General features: G+C 39.8%; 1 protein-coding gene and 1 long non-coding RNA gene across 3 annotated transcripts in view; one reads left to right on the forward strand and one right to left on the reverse strand.

The window, feature by feature from the left end:
- The window catches only part of PRKD1 (protein kinase D1), a 131646-nt gene extending 124179 nt beyond the window's left edge, over positions 1–7467 (reverse strand). The window contains exon 1 of one of the 2 annotated variants that reach the window (XM_040558385.1): positions 6973–7467. In XM_040558385.1, the coding sequence (XP_040414319.1) occupies positions 6973–7167 (195 nt within the window). In that variant the 5' untranslated portion in view covers positions 7168–7467. The remainder of the gene's footprint in view (positions 1–6972) is intronic. The other variant, XM_040558384.1, reaches the window with a different exon arrangement.
- A 330-nt stretch (positions 7468–7797) lies between these two features.
- LOC121070699 overlaps positions 7798–19959 on the forward strand; it is a 213828-nt gene continuing 201666 nt past the window's right edge. The window contains exons 1-2 of the long non-coding RNA XR_005820176.1: positions 7798–7973; positions 12503–12635. This is a non-coding gene — a long non-coding RNA (uncharacterized LOC121070699). The remainder of the gene's footprint in view (positions 7974–12502; positions 12636–19959) is intronic.

A 19959-nucleotide genomic window follows, 5' to 3' on the forward strand; every position in this document is an offset into this window, starting at 1 on the left:
TCCAAAATCCTGGATGTTCACAGGGACTCCAAAAGACAGAAGGATGCAAACACAGGTGAGGTCCGGGCAGAGCACTGTGATGTTCATGCAGGGCATCCATGCTGAGCCTGGTGAGGGCCCCGCCAGCCAAGCAGAGCAAGGCACTGCATCGAAAGCCTCCTCACACAACACTGTACATTGAGCGTATCAGGCACGGAAAACCAAATCACTGTCAAAGATGATGTAAAAGGCATCTCAAAGAGGAGAGTGGTTTTTATTCTCATATAGCTCAAATACTTATAGAGCTAACGAGACAGGATAGCTAAACTCAGTAGCTTTTCCAGCAGAACCTCTACGATCAAGCCTGTGTAGGAGATATTCAAGTCTGACGCTGAAAATGAAACAGGTACTGTACTGGAACACACCCTAAGGCAGATGTCAGTTCCATCCCAAAACAGATAAGCTGGTATCATGCAAGAAGCACATAGGAGCTCCAAAAGACAGTTTGAAAGAGCAGCTCTCCTCCAAGCAGCGAGAGCCAAATACGAGTCAAACGCCTACACTGACCCCGCTGAAGATGCCAGGCAATACAGCCAGACCACTGTACGATGAGGATTAATCAGAAAGGCAGAAACAAGATGTTTTCCAACAGGTGCAGAGCATTTAGAAGTCTGCACAGGGTAGCTAAAATGAATTCACCTATGCTTTGGATAAACACTTGGGATGAGATTTAATTTATATACTTAATTGCACCTGCTTAACTCTAGCCACATTACATAACGTCAACATAAACCTGCCAGATGTCCAACAGACACCAAAGTCAAGAAGTTAATGATGACCTACGATATGTACAAAAGTAATTAAAAAAACTACAAATAAGGCATGTACTTATCACAGGTTGCTTGAAACAGATGATTAAACTCTTGGTCTCGCTGTACTTAATTTTGTCTTATCAGCTATATTTTTTAATTACACATAGCCCTATCTTAAAAATTCCATGAATGTCCTTAAAATAATTCCTATTGCAGATTCACTAAAAAAAAATAATAAAAAGAAGCTAATGTAAATTTGGCAAAAGTTTTTAATCAAAATAGATTCATATACAGGAAAACATTAAGAAACTAAAAGTAACAATATGCAGATTTCAAGAAGTCTGCTCGTTTCCTTGCAGGTAACCACTGTGTAATACACGTGGTAAGCATACAGCCAGATTTCTCCCAACAGGGGAAAAAAGCCTAGACAAGAAGAAAAACTAGTTTTGGATGTTTATGAGGCATTTCCAGAAATCATGGCAAATTACCCATGGACAAAGTCTGCACATGGACTTGGCACATACTGATGCACCATACATACTGCACAACACAGATAACCTGCATATAAGCAGTAAATCTTCTGCATCTTCAGGATGTACTGGGCATTCACAGGTCATCCATGTGGCTCGTGCCCAGTAAGCCTGGTATCAGACAGACCGACCGACCTCTGGTACTTCACGTTCACTAAGCACATCATACAGCGTATGCACCTCTGTCTGGAAAATGCTGCAACTTCAGGAATAAATTCTGTTCTTTCTCTGGCAATTGAGCTTCATCTCATCAGCAATGAGAAGCATCTCATCTGCTTACTCATCTTATAGTTTTTAAAATCATTATGGAAATTATGTGTTTCCTGGAGGAAGCATCATTAGGACTACCACAACAGCAACACAGAACTCCTTTCATAATTCCTTTAAAAATGAAAATGTCAACTGCTTTGGTTACAAGCCAGTGTTCTGTCCAAAGCTCCATCTTATTTCTTATTCTATGAGAATTCATTGGATAGCCTTTAATCTTTGGCAAGGAATTTCTCAAACGGTCTAGATAACTCAGTGGCATTAGACCAACTTTCCTCATCCAAATCCCTGACATGTTAGATAACAAAGTTAGCATTTCTTTAAAAAAAAAAAAAAAAAAAACACGGTTTCTTTAAACAAATTCAGACTGATTCCCTTTCATCAGTTATCCTTTTCCTGGCATTTTCTCACACATTCTCCAAATGTAATTTTAATGAATCTACAAACTAACATTGCGTACACTGACTTACAGTTTCCAGGGTGGAGAATAATAAACGTAAAGTCAATAAAAGATTGAGCAGCAAACATCAAAAGTCTCACTTTAGTTTATAAGGGTGAGATTAGAAAAGTACTTTCACTTTGAAATATGTTTACATGCATAATGACAAGGCACCTCACATTCCTGAAATGAAATTGAACAACTTTGTTTCTTTGCAGGCAGAAAGCATTCAGTTTAGAGAAATCACAAGAAGTTGAACATTTTGTTATCAGTGTACATTAGGCAAAAACTCCTAGAGAATGTAGCTTTAACATATAAACACACATCTGTACTAACTGTCCCCAAACATACAAAGGATGTGACTACAGCCAAATATGTAGTGAATATATGAAATGTCTACATGTGCTTGTTGAGTCAACAGTATACAGGTTTTGGTCAGAGTGGGAAAAAACCTTTCGCAGTTCCTCTGTTTATCCTGAAGGGAAAAATCTTTCTTTCTTTCTAATATACTATTTATTGTGAGTCCCCAACCCACTCCAAAGGAAATGATTTTATTACTATCAGGCTCTTGTTTATTTTAAGAGAGTTTGTAGACTTAGGGGGAAAAACAACAACAAAAACCTTCATCCATATAAACAAAATCCATATGTTTTCATGGCTGCTTGAAACCCTGGCAGAAAAGGTTAAGAATATTTTCAAAACAACCTTCAGAAAAGCTCCTTTCTTCACTAAGACCACAGGTTTAGAGATTCTGGCCGGGGAGGGATGGGGACAAAAAAAAAAAACCAACCATACATCTAAGCTTACATTTGTTTTCCTGTTTAATTTATTTCAGAATAAGTTGGATTTCCTTTATCAAGGTCAACCAGGAGCACAAACGTATATGTACCTGTTCCCAAATGTAAATATATTTGGTTTCAATTCTTCGTAAGGACAATACTTTATAAAAGCTCGTGGTTTGACTTCTGACTATTCTCTTACTTTAAACACTGAATACCTTATGTGAAGATGAATCTGGGTACAGTATTCCACTTGCAGTATACCACTTGAACCATCCTTTTATTTTTCTTTTTGTCCTTCCCCATTCCTGAAATGGCCTACTTTTTATTATTACTGTTTTTATTTGTTGCAAAGTTTCAGAATTAACCAAACCAGGGAACCACGTACAACACTGCTTTTATAAACAGTCTGAAACATGCGCAGCCAATGATCAAATTTTGTTTCCATTTTGGATCAAATTGTTTCCTCTATGTTTGTTTTAGGAGAAAACATACACAAAAACCAGAAGAATACTTATACCAGCCTAGCTGTGTTCGCATTCAAACTGCCTCAAGTTTCTAAAGCTTATAAGGTAGCAACCCACAGACCATCAGCCATGCAGATCTCAAAAAAAAAAAAAAAAAAAAGATGAAACGTTTGCTACTTTTGGCAATTTCTCTGACTTCATATGCTGAAGGCCTGGCCAATATCTGGTCTAGAGGCTATTTTATAAAACATGTATTTCCATGCCAAACAACTTTGTAGCACATATTTACTTAAGAACTCAAAGTTTTCAAAACTTGGCAATGCCACCACAGTAACCCAACACATTGCATGTGAGTCACTGAAGGTGACAAAGAATTTCAGCAAACAGAAAATATAAACTTTCCTCTTTGTATTAATAGTGTAGGAAATTTTATGCAGGTTCTTTTCTCTTTTGCTAATAACTTTAAATAATAAAAAAAGTCTTTGATAACATGACCATTCTGGACAACTACAAATATGCTGTGCTCCTACATCGTGTGCTTTGCCCTGGATAAGTGGTTCTATTGTGTGCAGTTAACCCAAAAAGGGCAATAATTCAAACTATTTATCTTCAGAAAACAAAGATTGTATTTTACAATATTCTCCTACTGATCCTGTGGGGGAGTCAGCCTAGAAGTCGAACACTGACACACATTTTTCAGTTTATTCTCATTTCTTGTTAGCCACATTTTTAAATGTTAAAATTCCCTCACAGCCAAAGAACAAGTAACTCCACATGAACAAGTCTCAAGGTTTTCACATCACTGATTCTAAGAAAGACAAACAAACACAGACTCAAAGGAACCAAATGTAGTTTAGTTGTCTTTAAACAAATTTAAATGTGTTTGGATTTATGCCTGAAACTAGCAAATACCATTTCATCTTTAGAATTGTTATGAAAATTTCTATATAACTATCTCAGGATGATAGATGCAATTTCCTCCTGAAGGAATGTGGCTCATGGATAACGGAAGAAAAACAGACTCTTTGTTCATTCCATTCTTTACACCATGTATTAGATAATAAATACAATTATATTCTTTACCAAAAGTAGCAAGCCTAACCTTTGTACTTCAGATGCTGTTTAAAATCCACTAGTGTAAATGTATGCAAAAAAAAAATGCTTATTTCAAAATATAAACATATATTATACATAGCAAAACTTGTATTTGTGCACACCAATGTACAGTATATATTATTTATATATAAAACCACCATATAGATGTATCTACGTATGGTGGTTTCCTACATATTTACATACACATGCATTCATCAACCCATATACACATACACACCCTACAAATTCACACCCCACTCAAGCTTACGTATGCTCCACTATGCACACTCTGAGAAGCTTAGTTCAATTTCATATAAATTCCGCACGCTAAGCACTAAGTTCACTTAGCTGATAAATCTGTGCAGACTAAGGGTCATAAATATCTTCACTCAGGTATACCCACATTACCATGGGAGAGGCTCTCTATAAACAGATCATCTGACACTGATACTAAAGGGAAGCTGACACAATCCTATAAATAAAGTTACATGCAAGAGGATTGCTTGAATGTTTAACAGTATAACCACAAAGACAGAGCTGATATTAGCAGTCTAACAGGAAAGCTAAAGAGAAAAAACAAAGTCACTTCTTCTCATCTTGATACACCGCTTAAACAGTCCAGACCAAACAGTGACTTTGGGACAAAATAGGTACCTGGCAGGCACCACCTACCTACTTTACAAACCCAAGGAAACTTGGAAATAGTGTGAGATTTCACTGAGATATTCTTTATGGTATTGTCTCCTGCCTAACTGTGATAAGCAAATCAATCTTTCCCATAAGATCACAAGCAAGCAGTGCTTCAAATAACTTCAGGGAAAGAAAAAAAAAATCATGAATTTCTAACACACAGCAAGAGTTACCTCATAAAAAATATGTGGTATCTTGAAGTGTGGTGTTGTTTGTTTGTTTTAAGAAGGCCCTCTCTTTCTTCCAATTTTCCCTTTCTTTGAGTCACTTTCTTCTCACCAGCCTTGCAAAAGCAGTAATTTGGGCTCTGAGAAACCGTGCCTAGAAGAAAGTTCCTCGTTCAGGTGTGTTCTATAGAAAAGCAGCTAAATGATTTTCTCTTTTTTATTGTCAGTAAACAAATTAATGCGCTCGACATTTTTATGTCAGTACTTACTCAGATAAGCCTGACTCTTGGAGGAAAAGCCAACGCATTTAGTTTTCTTTAGACAATACTACATTGTTAGGAAATTAGGAAATTGTTAGGAAGCATGAAAGATTAGACTCAAGCTTACTGTAAACCCATGTAATGAATAAGCTACTCAAGCACAAATACATAAACAATGCATGCAACAATCTTGATATGTTTCCATTATTGCTAGCATAATAACACATGAATGGCAAAATATTAAAAGTATTTAAGTTGTGCCTGACGTATATGACCAAGCAACAAAGTTCTGGCCTAGCTCTGAAAGCAAATATGACGATGTTAAAAAAAAAAAAAAGTATGTCTTTCTTCAGAATTTAATTTAGCAAAGCAGGTAGCCAAGCACCTCAACCAGCAACTGAGACGTAAAATTTAGAAGTTAAGATATGTATTGCGTACTTTTTGAAAATATGTAATTAGTTGCTCTTCAAAATAGGGAAAATTGACTTTTTAGTGAATTTCAGGTGATGGGCTCTCTACGAACAAACCTAAAACTTTAAAAAATAAAACATCCTGTTTGAAGTTCTTTTACATCAGTGAAAACAAGGGGGAGGAACAAAAACAAACAAAAAAATATTTTTTTCCATTGTAACTATCCAGGATATCTGGCTTTCGGTTGGTTGGTTTTTTTTTTGGTTTTGTTTTCTTCTGTAACACTTCCTTCGGTCCCTCGCACGAGAACCACCGAGAGAGTAAAAGTTCAACGCACATCGCTCCTGTTAACACAGAGAAGCGGGGAACGGCCGAGGCCAGCGGAGGCTCGGGGCAGATGCCAGCCTCCGGCCCCAGAGAAGCAGCAGCAGCAGCAGCAAGTGCCTCCCTCCCTCCCTGCCTGCCTCCGCTCCCCGCCTCCCTCAGAGCGACCCCGCCGCGGTGCGGCGCGCCCCGGCCTCCTGCGGCGCGGCGGCCACCTGCCAGCACCGGGCTCCCCGCGGCGCCGGTCTCTACCGGAGACCCGGGCCCCGTCCCGCTGGTGCCCCCGCCCGGAGCGGGGCGCGGGGCTGCTCGCCGCTCTGGACGCTAGGCTGTTTTTTCCTTGTTGGGGTTGGGTTGTTGTTTTCTCTTTCTTCTTTTTTTTTTTTTTTGAGTGGAAAGTTTCCTCTTCCAGCGGAGGCTGGGACGAGGCGCAAGGCGCCCTCGCGGCTGACAGGTTTCTGCCCCCCCCGCCCCCGGCGGGGGGCTGTTTTGAGCCGCAGCCCTGAGCGCGGCGACAAGCGGCGCCACCGACATGGGCGCCGAGCATCCCGCCCGGCACCGGGGGCCGCGGAGGCAAAGCGGGGGCCGGGCGAGGGGCCGGGGCAGACGGCGGAGGAGGAGGAGGAGACGCCGGGAAGTTGCCGCGGGTGCCCCGGAGCCGAGCCCAGCCCCGCCGGCAGAGGAAAGTTCGCAGCCACCAGCGGCGCCCGGGGGATGGCGGGCGGGGGCTCCCCTCGGCACTCTCTCCTTACCTTCTGGTCGACGATGGAGCAAGCCATTTCCCGGACGTGGGCGAGGCTGAAGTCCCCCGAGGAGTCCTGCAGCAGCAGCACCGGCTCCCGGCTCAGCCCGATTTGGAGGTGGAAGGCGACGCCGCCGCCGCCGGCAGCAGCAGCCCCCGGCGGCGGCAGCGGGCTGGGCGGCCGGAGCAGCGGAGGGGCGCTCATCGGGAACTGCCCGCCGGAGGAGACGGAGCCGGAGAAGCAGGGGAGAGAGGCGGGCGCCGCGGCGAAAAGTTTGGCGGCCGCCCCGGAGGCGCCGCTCGAGTTCCCCCGCGAAGTTTCAGGGAAGTCCCCGCCGCCCTGCCGCTCCCGGGCGAAAATGGCGGGGGGTGGGGGGCGGAGGTCCGGGGAGGATGCAGACAGGAAAAGGCGGTGAGAGAGGCGCGCAGGGCGAGGGGGGAGCCGGGCCCAGCGCCGCCGCCGCCGCCGAGGTGGTGCCGCCGCTCCGGCTGCTGGCGCTGTGCGCGGCGCGGGGGCGGGACGGGCCGCGCCCTCCGCCGGGACGGGCCGAGCCGAGCCGAGCCGAGCCGGGCCGGGCCCGGCCCGGCCCGGCCCCGCCGCCACCACACGGCGGCCGCGTCCCGACAGGCGCCGGGCCCCGCTCCACAGCCCCCGCCGGCAGCCGGCGAGTGCCCCCGCGACGGGGCGGTGTCGTCTCGGCCCGCCGAGCCCGGGCTCCCCAGCCGCCGCCGTCAGTGGGGAGCTTCCCCTGTCCCGTTCGCCCCGTCGGATAAAAGCTTAAAGCTGCCCGAGGAGCCCCACTGGGCTTCCCCCGGTGTGGAGGGAGCACGGGGGGCTCTGGGGGCAGGACGGGGACAGGATCGGGGCAGCAGAGCCCCCACAGGGCAGGAAGGGGGGGACAAATTGCCCCCTCTCTTCCCTGACATCGCTCCCAGGTTCAGCTGCTGTCAGGGCTGAGGGGGCTCCCTGCCACCTCAACCCGGGACGAGTCCTTCCTCCCAGCTTTCACAGTAAGTCCCGTCCGTTTGCAGAAGTAGTACCGGTATCAGACAACATATAATCTTAAAAAATATCCCTAATCTTCTCTTGGAAATCAGTTGTCGATGGGAACATGAGCTGTAAATATTTTAGGTACCGAAGGAGAAACTACAGCTATTCATATGGCACCTGTAAGGATGGAAGCACCAGCCGAAGATCTGAAGGTCACAGGGGTTGATGGAATTTACCACCTGTTTCTTTGCAAACTGCTTTTCTGACCAAATGTACAGCTGCAATGTTGTTTCATTTTGATTAGCTGTTTTTAGGACATGTTTTACTGTAGTCAGCTTATTTCCCAGCTGGCATTTGCACAGACAATACCTTACCGTCAATATTTTTGAATCCATTTATCCTTTAGCAAATTTTCTTATTAAAATTGTTGCATTTTAATCTGTATCCTCTGCAAACTACCAAACCTGACAAAAACGTCAGCACTCTAGATTAAGATGATTACTACTTCCACTTAGTGACTTTTTCTTGTCACGTCAGGAGTTATAATCATCTTCAGCCATATCCTTTGGCGTTGCTGTTGAAAACCATACTTAATGTTGCTGTTGCCTGCAGTATTCCTGTAGCACTGGATCAGTCTGAGTGCAGTACTGTACCCCAGCTGTGCTGGTGACCATTGTGATGGGCTGTTTCTTAATAGTTTCCCACATACTGGCCATTTTCATGCTTGGATGTTTGGGGCATGTACATTTATACTCTCATGTCAAAGCCTGCTGAGGCATTTTGACTACTGTAAGCTACCCTTTACCCCATGTCCCAGCCAGCTATCCTATATAGGAGCAGCACAGGAGGACTGTGAGATTCTTGTGTAAATCTATAGCAGGAAGAGTGTGTGAGGTCAGAATGCTATCCCCAAATGACTGTCAGAAGTTCAAATGCAAACGTAAGGCCAGAGCTATATCAGGTGGCTGGTGTGAGATTTTTTCTGAGCACTTTAGTTCCCACTTCTCCACTGTTGAAAGCAGCATACTCAAAGATCCCGCAGCATTGCTTCATTGTCCAGGTGATCCTTGAATGCAGTGAAGTGTCATAAGTGTCATCAACTACTATCAGAGTGCCTCTTCCTTACAGCTCACTGTGGAGAAAGCAGACATGGCTCTCTGATGGCAATAGGGGTGATGAGTTGTCTCCCTCTCTCCTGGCCTTGCCATATTTAATTATGGGGTCACCTAACTGAGCATTTCACAACGTGAGTCACATGATGGCATCTGCTTTCAAAGGAAAGAGTAGAAAGATGACAGATGTACATGCACTTAGCTACTGTGCACAGCTTTTCTGCACCTCTTAAAATAACTACAGAGGAGAGGTTGTATAGTGCTGAACAGCAGCCAGAGTGGGCAAGTCAACAGCATCATAACTAATATCAAAAAATCATTACAAAGTAGAAATGCTGTGAATTATATACCCATATTTTTATTATCTGTGTGAAATCTAGCAATATAGCTCTTTGGTCACTACCCACAGATCCACGTCCTCTGTGCAGACATGGTTGTGAGGTTTTCTTCAAAAGGAAAGACCGTGGTGTTTTTTGAAAGTTACAGATTGCTGACTTCCTTGACTGGTGTATCACCCTATTGAGTACACACTTTTGTAATCAGAGTAGATGAGGGCAGGACTTATTCTACACTGTCAGCCAGTCATATTCAAATACTATTTATAAAGGGATTTAGTGAAATCACATGACATGATCCTGAGTACAACCTGGCCTGTTTTACTGACTGAAATGTCATCTATTTCGTGAGCCTTCCAGATGGGAGAATTATTGCACTGGTGCTAGGGAGGGGAAAAGACCGTCCACAACAGTCTGTTCTCTTCCCTGTGACCTGATGCTGTGTGCACACCTGGTTGAGCCAATCTGTACAGGCACGGTTGGAAAAAACTCTGGGGGTTTAAATTTCACTATGCTTGTACCAGTCAAGTAAGCAGGATGTGAACTTACAAGGGAAAAAAAAAGTTTGCCTCACATAGCTACACATTTTTTGCATCTAGCTACACACATGAAGAGGTGTAGAAAAGATTGTCACTGTAAAATGAAATTATGAAAACCTTCCACAGCTGCCCCCAAGGTACAGAGCCTTACCCGTTTGTAGCATATGCTCGACAAGATGTCAGTACTTGAAACAGGACTGCTTTTATTGCACGTGTGTATCGCACAAATACCAAAATAGGACTTAATTCCAAGCTGTTGTAATACTACTTCTAATTACTCTGAATTACTGCAGTATGAAGGGTGGATAGTGACCTTTGTACATCCACATAAACTGTATACTTGACACCCCACTTACATCCCTTTCTGAAACTTTCTTCTTTTCTTTCAGCATACTACATTGTATAGACAGAATTCTGTCCTATTCACTGGGAATAAGAATCATCCCCTTTTTTGCTTTTCTTTATCTGTGATGTAACTGGTCTGTAACTTTTTGAACAGTGAGTTATCTGTTTATCTTTCTGTTCTTTAACACAATTATTTGGTGCATATGTTTTACTTTTTACAACTTTTTAAAAATCCGAACCCAAACACCTAGGAAATAATGCAGGATATGCCTCTGGAGAATAAGGCACCTTCTTTGACATAGACAATATTCTTGTTCAGGTCAAAATAATTGACCTAAAATTAAGTCCTGATGTATTTACACAGTTGATTACTATCAGGTGATTACTACTGGCATTGTTAGACAAATTGTAGAATATGGTATCCAGTTCTGGGATCAGTATTTTGAAAATATGTTCCTCAACAGTATGTTCAATAGTATAGTGCATCTTGTCAAGGAGAAAAAAAGCAGAGCTAAAGCAGAAAATGAAGTAAAAGAAGCAATCTCTGGATGGTGGATGGAAAGTGAGATGGGAAATAAAGCTCAAATTTTAACTGTTAGAATGAATATGTGAAGGAAGTGACAAATAGTCTTTTTTAATAGTTTCAAATTCAGACTGAAAGTTTACTCAAGCACAAGCTTTTGGGCTCAGTACACTGCTAACTTTTTTGTTTTACAAGATCAGAGTGGAAGATAGTGGCCTTTGGCCGTCTGTTATGCTCTTAATAGCATCCAAAAAAGGCAGGCAGGTTTTGTTTCCTGTGACAGCACACATGAATTCAAAGATGTAGAGATAGTCATCTTTCTTCCTCTCTTAAAATAAGTGTATCTTTTCTACCTCAGAAGGAAGGCACCATCTGTCCAGGAAGAAAGTGAGCTAGCATAAACCCTTTGTTCCTTACGTCACTTCCACTTGTTTGCCCCTGCTGTACTCCATCAGCTGTCCCAAGCAGAGCAGGAGCTCTCCTTTTATCTTCAAAAGCTTACCTCCTCAACCTGCAGCAACAGATCTAACGTTAAAGGGGGCAAAGACTTTTTTTTTGCTGAATCAGGCTGATCCCACTTTCACATTCTGCCACTCCCATGTTTCTGTTTCCAGGCCTTCCCTCATCTCACATATTCCTGGACTGCACACCTCTAGGCTTATGGCTTTGATCAGGCATCCCGATGCTATATTTTTCCAGCACTCCAGCTTCTTGACATATTGACTTGCATCCAGAGGATGGTCCATTATAAGCTCAACATCTGTCCATGCTAAGTAATTGTTTTGTTCCTATTTCTGCATGTCTGCAGTAGATTATTGCTGCACAAGCATTCTATGTTCTACACTGCACGTATCTGTGTAGAAGCCCATCAAATTTTTCCAGGCCATTACAATGATTTGTCAAGTTCATTCGACTTTGAATCACAAGTGCTTCTGCGGCATTTGCAGTCTGTCTCCTTTCTTTATAATCCATAACTTTAATGGAGTTCATTATTCAGGTCATAAGTAAAGGACTGAATAAACCTGTATGAAAGACAGATTCCTGTGGAAATCCATTGACCATATCTTTCATTTTGACACAATCATACTCTTTGGGTGCTATTATCCAACCAAGGAAGAGAGAGAAAAACAGACTGGTACATACAATGACATGAAATTTGGGAAGAAGTGTGGAGACTGTGATGGAAAGTAAAAAGACATGAGAGTTGGAAAGGCAAATGTCACTGGATCTGGAATCATTATCATGTTAGGGGCTGAACTGATAAATTAAATAGAGCTGATATCTGAAATACTGGCAAAAATGGTTTTACAAATAAGCTCCTGGGTATTCATTGGATGAGAAGAAGCAGAAGTTAGCTGTAGAACTAGGGATTTTCTGATAAGCCATTTATTTCCAAGAGAAGATTATAACATTTTAAGATCTGTATGGTTGATGTGAATATTGTCAGTAAATCTCTCAAATTAATTTTCATTTAGGCTTGGTTGTTTGGTTGAGTTGCCTTTTTTTTTTAAATGTTTCCAATTGTTGAAACTGCTTCAGCATTTCTAAAAGGAAAATCTTGGAGTATTATCTATCCTCCATGTCTTTCTTTTAAATGTTTTAGATAATTAGGAAAAAACATTTTAAATACTTAAAAAATCAAAACTCAAATTTTCAAGATCTAAGCCAATTCAACTTAGCTTTTTTTTTTTTTAGGTGTCATCAAAAAAATCAGATTTTTGAATTTTGGAGTGTCTTGGAAACAGAAGTTAAATCTGATTTCAGCTGACAAAACTGTTTTCTGGTTATGCAAACTTATCTCTGGGCAAACTAACCATGGAAATACAAGGTAAGTTAATGTTAAATAGGGTCTGAAAGACTGCAGTATAAAGCTCTCATGCCAAACTTCCACATACTGTTTCTTTTGCTTCAGCAAAAAAGTGTGCTGATTTTTTGCTTTTTTCTTTTTTTTTTTTTTTCCTCTATGATCTGAACTGACCTAACTATACTTGAAAGATTCTGTGATAGGACAGGCTCTGTTTATCCCAGAGTATTTCTTGAGGATGTTTGTTATGGCTTGATGATAGAATAACTGATGCATTCAGATAAATATGAGTATCTTGGCATTGCTTGTGCATATTTGTGCAAATTGTCCTCACTAGCTCTCTGGTTCTTAAGAGCCCAGTACTTCTGGAACAAGGCAGCCATTGCTGCTTAAAAACTGCTCCCTCAGAGATATGCTTCCAGTTCCGAGGACACTGAAACTGCCATTGTACCTTAAATGAAGACACAACATAGATTTTATTCATATTTTTTTATTACTACTTCCTATGATTTCTGAACAGTGTATTCTATGTGAAGGACGCTTTTTTTTGTCACTTAAATAGTGACAAAATACTTACTGTTTCACTAAGTAGTCTCCTGGATGTCACTACAGTGTATTGTTCAACAGCATTTTGGGCTGCAGTGACCTGAAATTTCTAGGTCTGATAGTCAGACTTTGTAATAGTACATAACAGCTGCTTCCTTTTCAAAAATGATTATATGATATTCACAATTTAGCTGGGGATAATTTTCAGTTAGGAGCTAGTATGTTTGGTATATTTTGATAATTTTCTTTTAACTACATTGATAATTCTGTTAGGAAAATATGTGTGTTACTAAAACCAGTTGTATCATATTTTAATTAAATGTGGTTTTTATTATAACAAAGTTCTTGAAGTACTGTTCATTTATTAATACATGCAAACATAACCAATTTACCAAACTTTGTTCTTTTACACATCAGGAACCTGTTATATTGTTACTTAACACTAATATTTTTTGTGGCTGCAGTCCAGGCCTTTGTGTCGTTTCCACTGACACTGGTGGTTCAGTAAATAATCCAGATACTGGGAATGCAAGTACTGTCCATGCAGAATCAGATATGTACATTGTAATTTGTGCATGATTTTGACCTGTAGGAATGGGTGTCATGCTATTTCTGTGAACAGATAGAGCCCAAAGGAAGAGGTATAAGCTGCTAACTGTCTATCAACAGTTCTCATCAAAGCTTACGGTACATGTCAAAGTAGAGGACATGCAGAGTGGCCAAGGATAAGTAAGGATGGCAGAATCTTACTTATGATCTAAGTTGTGTCTGATAGTATGGAAAGGATACAGTTTTACAGGCAATTTTTAAAATTGAGATAGAAATTTATCTAGGAGCTAGATAACTTAAAAACGACTACTGACTTTCTGCTCTGGTGTTTAAAAAGATGCTAATTGAGCTTTGTCAGACTGGTTAGTCCCACTACAACTAATATTATCATAATTTTATGTGGTTTGTTGTTTTTATCCAAAAAAATTACTGTACAATGTAATTTGAATAAATTAAACTATGGTTAACCTAATGATTGCCGCATGAATACTAGGATTACGGCCAGGTACAGGTAATATCTGGGTGGAATTATTGAGACAAAGCTATAAAACAGTTGATAAACAGTGTTCCTCTATTCTTTTGTGGGGGTTTCCCTATTTGTAATGATTTAATGAGGTAAGAGAGTCTATCCATAGGAACAGGGGATCAATAGATTTCTTACCTAAATTGCCATTGATCTTTTAATGTTTATTGGAGTTGGTTACTGCTGCTGCTTTGGTTTCACTGCATGAAACTGAAAAGTGAGAGCTAAGAATAGCATTAGGGGGGAACCTAGTATTTTACACCAGAGGGCAGAGGGTAAAGGAAGGGAATGGTGCAGGGGTTCCCAAGGAACCTGCAGGAGAGAGAAACATAAAAGTAAAGAGAGGGGAAATTCACAGGAAAGGAGAAGAAAGAAATGAAAGGGTTTCCTATTCATTGCAGGGCATACTACAATTGCATGTCACAATTTTTTACTCGAAAATGTTTGGATCTTAAAATTTAGCCTTAACTCATCATTTCTGCAGGTTGGGTTTTCAGATAATTAAAACGGTACTTCCTTTCATTTGCAATCACTTCCTGCACATAAAAAAATACTTAATTGCTCCATATTTCTTTAAGTAATAAAAGAAAATACCTTTCATTTAAATTACAATTTGGGCTTAACCCAGAAAAAAGAAGTGAAATGTTTCCTTCCCATAGTAGACAAACATCTCAACATGAAGCCCTATACAATGTGCAGCTTTGTCATCCTTGGTTATATAAACAAGGAAATTGTAAGACAGAGTAGGAAGACATTTTAAAGAGATTAACTGTGTTTGATTCTACTTAAATTTAATGGATCTTGACACAATGAAGCATGCAAAGAGAATCTTAAAAATAACTTCATTAGAATAATGTTTTTCAGGGATATAAGAGAATATAAAAATGTGAGATTAGGCAAAAACACATAGACAAACAGGAGAACATAATTATAAGTAATCTGCTCTTGAACATGCTCTTGATCATGTCAAGAGTAAATGATTTTTAGGAAACCAAAATGACAAAAAACTGAAACTTGAAATCAAACTTAGAGAAATGAGGTACATTTTTCGTTCTTGTCTCTTGGAATGTCTCAAAGAAAGTTCAGTACTTCATATGTGACTATCTTCCAACCTCAGGTGGATGGCTTTCTCAAAGATGTACGTTTTGCATTACAGTATTAGGTTCAGCATACAAGTATCAGGTAACATTCTGGGTCTATGTTGTAAAGATATGATAATATACTTCTTTCTGAAATCTCTCTTCTACAGGTCTGTAAGGCAGATTTGTTTCTCATTTCTTAATTATATCTTATCAACCATTTTCTACTAACTTCTGAAGTTCTCTAACTTGGAGAGAAAAATAGACAATTTTAAATTGTCTTGTTTGCATCAAACTATTGGAAATGTATATCTTTCTAGCCAACCCATAGCCTATTTTGTTTCTTAAATACTATGTGTATATATATATTTAATATTCAAGTGTTGAGCCCAGTCCTTTAATTTGTTTTGTACGGGTAGCAAGACTAGCAAAGAGTTTCACTGGATTTTTTGTGAGCACAAATAGCACAATATCATATGGGTTGACAATGCTTTGAGGATCACAGCTCTGAGAGAAGGAAGCAACAAAGGAGTCCTCAGAGAAAAGAGATTTTTCAATGTAATCTTAAACTGAGACAGAGTAAAAAGCTTAATCTGAATCTATGATTCCAAGAGGTGCATTTTAAGGGTCACCTAAATCATTTATCACCCACATTTCAAGAAGTATATTTTAAGATGCCTACATGTTTTCAAGAAAGAGAAATCCTAAAGTGACACTCACCAGCTGTAACATGCATTGATGAAAAATGTCGTGCGCAGCCATGTACCTGATGCCCATCACATCCCTCAAACCTCTGTTGTTCATCAGTGACCAACTCCCAGCTGTATGCTGTATTCACTTCCCCTACATTCCTTTCCTTCAATTTTTCCTAATATTTGTACCGGTGTTGATAGGGTATCCACGGCCTCTGCACCACAGAGACAGAGAAAAGCAGAATAAGACTGGCCATTGCTAGGATATAAAATATACTCCAAGCTACAGAGATGCCATTGCCAAGTGAATCAAGATAAAAGTACCATTTTGAGTATACAGTCTATCCTCAAAGGCAAATTTGCTCTATGTTCTTCATGTAACAGTTAATGAAACAACTTCAATCTTCACCTAGAGGTTCATCCAGTAAGGCAAAGAAGGTGAGATTGGTGAGATTCTGTGGGATACCGGGGCACATATAACAGAAAGAGCAATGACAAGCTTAGCTCCTGATCCAGGCTGCTCTATTCTTACTTTTAGAGGGTATCACCCTGAATTAGGCAGTTACCTTCCACGGGTTGTAGGAGCTAGAACTTGGTGTGTGAATGTCTATGGACAATCAGAAAATATGGTCTTCGGGCTATAACTAATGTCACTATACCTTGATAGTTTCATCACATGTATGTAAGAAGATGTTAGAGATGAAGAAAATGCCTCCCTGTTTTCTAAGTGTTTTTTGTTGTTTTTTTTTTTAACAGCTTTGCAAAACAGAGCAGAACTATTAAAGGTCACAGAATGCAGCACAACTGTAATTCACAATACTTTGTGAAAACAAAGATGTGCGGCCTTGCTTTAAAATAGTACAAATATAATCTTTATACTTCACAGTTAGCCTGCTACACAGACAAATTAATTTATTTAAAGTTTAATTTCATACCAGCACATTGTGCTTTGCAGTTGAGACAGTTTCTCATAAATTACACAACACATTGAATAGAGCAGGGAATTGAATTAAGGCGTCCCTGGTACCAAGTTAGCTCACTAACCACTTGCCCCCCACCTGCCTCCTGCCAAGAAAGAATAGGTATGCTCTTCTCTAAGGATGAAACTGTGCATGTCTCTGTGTGTGCACGTGCACACAAATGTTGGTGGAAAAATCCAGCTGCTTCTTTCAGTTCAGACTTGAACACATGTCATGATGGAGAGCTCTTTATAGACATCCAGATAATTGTGTTCCAAGTCTTTCCTAAATCTGATTTGTTGGAAGAAACTGATGAAATAATAGTTTTATGAAATTTCATATATTCTCCTTTTAGACACTGAGAAGTGAAAGTCCTTACAGATACAGAAAAGATCAGGCATTTATGTAAAGCTTGACTCATTAAAATCCTAGGTGGTCCTGTGTGGCTGGTCTATACAAATTGCAGCAATGACAGTTGGGGTCAGGGGATCATGGAACAGCCGGTCTGTATTACTTTGACCTAATCTCAGGTGATGTGGTCTAGGAAATAGTTAATTGCATTTATCAGCACTCCAGTGACTCACATCTTTAATATTAGGGTGATCAATCTTTATACTTTGTAGATCCTTGCAGCTGGTCCTCATCATATTCTTCCTTCTCGGTATTTGCTGGAATAGTCAAATACATTCAGTTAAGTTTCATAACTTTGACATGATTCTTCAACCAGAAATACAGTATCTTAAAGTGAACAAATGAAAATCTTACTGATAGAAAACTATACTAGATGCACATCAGAGACTGTGGAGGGAAAAGAGGGGAACAAATGGTCAGAAAATGCTTTTTTTCTGATTTCAACTGATGCCTCCTCCCCAGGGGATATCAAGTAAAGTTTTGAGCATGTTACCTTTTTAGATATTTTGCAATAGACAAAACATACAAATGATGAACTGAAAATATCAACTATCAGTATATTTAAAGATTTGAAGTAGATTTAAAATACAGCACTTCATTAAACTGTATCAGTAGTTACTAGATTACATACATGCTTTCCAATGAAGAATCATCTGTTTTTCCAAAAGCCAAAACAGTTCAGAATGGAATGCCAAATATTATATTCATTGCAAATATTTATGTTAAATCAAGAGATGTGGACAGTGTGCAGAAGTCAGGAAATTGAATTTTGTGTTTTTCACAGCAGCTGTCACTTAACTGCATTGTAATCACAGTGGTATATTCTCACAGCATTGTTCTAATACAATTTTACATCTCTAAAAAGGGGCTGAATGCCAGCCACTGTGAGAACCTGCATTTTGAATTTCCTGACTCTGGCATATTTGAATTTTCATCCTTAACACTAGATTAAATTAAATCTTTATGTTGAATATATGGTAAGAAGCTGGATTAAGCTCTGAATTCTGTAGTTAACACTCGCACAGTGCTTCCTGAAATAAGATCACTTACATCTTTTCTCCTGTATACCATTCATGAAGATAGATGCTCAACATTTCCTCCAGAACTCTTTGTCAAAAGTTTATTCTGCCTGGGAGAAAGTTCAGCTGTTGTAACTGCAGTGTTTCCTGGCAAAGGTCTGCATCCACTTTCCTTGTCTGAGACTGCTTCCCTTATTCCTTTCAGCAATGTGATAACATGTACTTGTAGGGATAGGAATCCCAGGACATTCATGAGCATTATCCTACAGATTGCTATTTGCAGAAGGGAGAGGGATTTATAACATTTTGAAAATGTATTTTCAAAGCACTTCCTGGGTCTACAAAATTATTTTGTTTTTGCGTTTGGTGACTGTTTTTAAGTCTGCCTTCATTGTATTATACTTTGAAAGCTCTACCTAAATATTTGAAAGGCATTTCAAAAATACTTCTAAAATATACTTTAAACTTTAAATGAATAAATTTTCACTCAGTGCTTACACATGCTGATTTTTCCCTCGGTGCCGTGTATTTTAATTACAAAAATTTTCACAGGAAATCAATAAACTTCAACAATCACAGTTGAAGTTCATGTAATATAAATTACAATAAATTAATCCAATTAGGACTTATGTCAATTATAACACTTAAGCAAGAGGTTTAGATAGCAAATTTTAGTATCTGTTAATGATAAGCAATCATTTAAAACAAGTAAAAACAAAAAAGTAAAAACAAGTACTTGAATCACTGGATGATCTTGGCTAAAGAATGGATTGGAGTCAGCTGTCATCTGCTTAAAGACATTTCCACTGACAGAAAGCTTTCTGCAAAGAAAAAAGTAATTTCATAAATTTTGGTTTATCCTTCTGAATGAATAAGAAATAAGGGCTTTGAGGTCTTGTAAATATTTAACATTTGAAAATGGCAGGTTTTATATCAACATGATGATTCTTTAATGAATTTCTGGTACTTATGAACATTGTACAGTTTTACTTTTGATACTAAAAAACTTCTAAAACATTTTTTTCTGGTTGCAATTGATCTTTTTTCTATCTCAGATATATTGCAAAGATCAAGCTACTCAGGGTAGCATTTATCTGGCAATTTATCCTCCTTTAGATTCACTGCTTAATTTGTAGTGAGTTAGAGATATAGGAAAACAGGAAGATCCACCGTGATTCCTGATTAAAGTCTGATATATAGGTTGCATAACATCAAAAATCTGCATAATGCTGGTATAGTTTTGTCTTGGGGAAAGTAGTGGTGTTTAGGAATAAGAAGACATGATAATGAAGGCCAGTCAGTCATCTGTTCGAGAACAGGTCATTGGCACACTTAGTTCTTTATTGCTCTTTATTAATTAGCAGAGTGGGGACTTTTTTATTCTTTCTGTATATGACCTGACCAAAACAGGATATGAACTGTGATCTGGCCCAGTTCTGGCAGCTAATTAAAATATCAGCATTAAAATACTGATTCACATATCGTATTAGGAATATTCGACTATGTCACAGCTCAACCTGCGTCTCACAGCCAAGAGTCTAGTAGAAACAGTAGAATTTGATAGAATGCT

Source organism: Cygnus olor, chromosome 5 (genome assembly GCF_009769625.2).
Source record: "Cygnus olor isolate bCygOlo1 chromosome 5, bCygOlo1.pri.v2, whole genome shotgun sequence".
In the NCBI taxonomy this organism is placed as follows: domain Eukaryota; kingdom Metazoa; phylum Chordata; class Aves; order Anseriformes; family Anatidae; genus Cygnus; species Cygnus olor.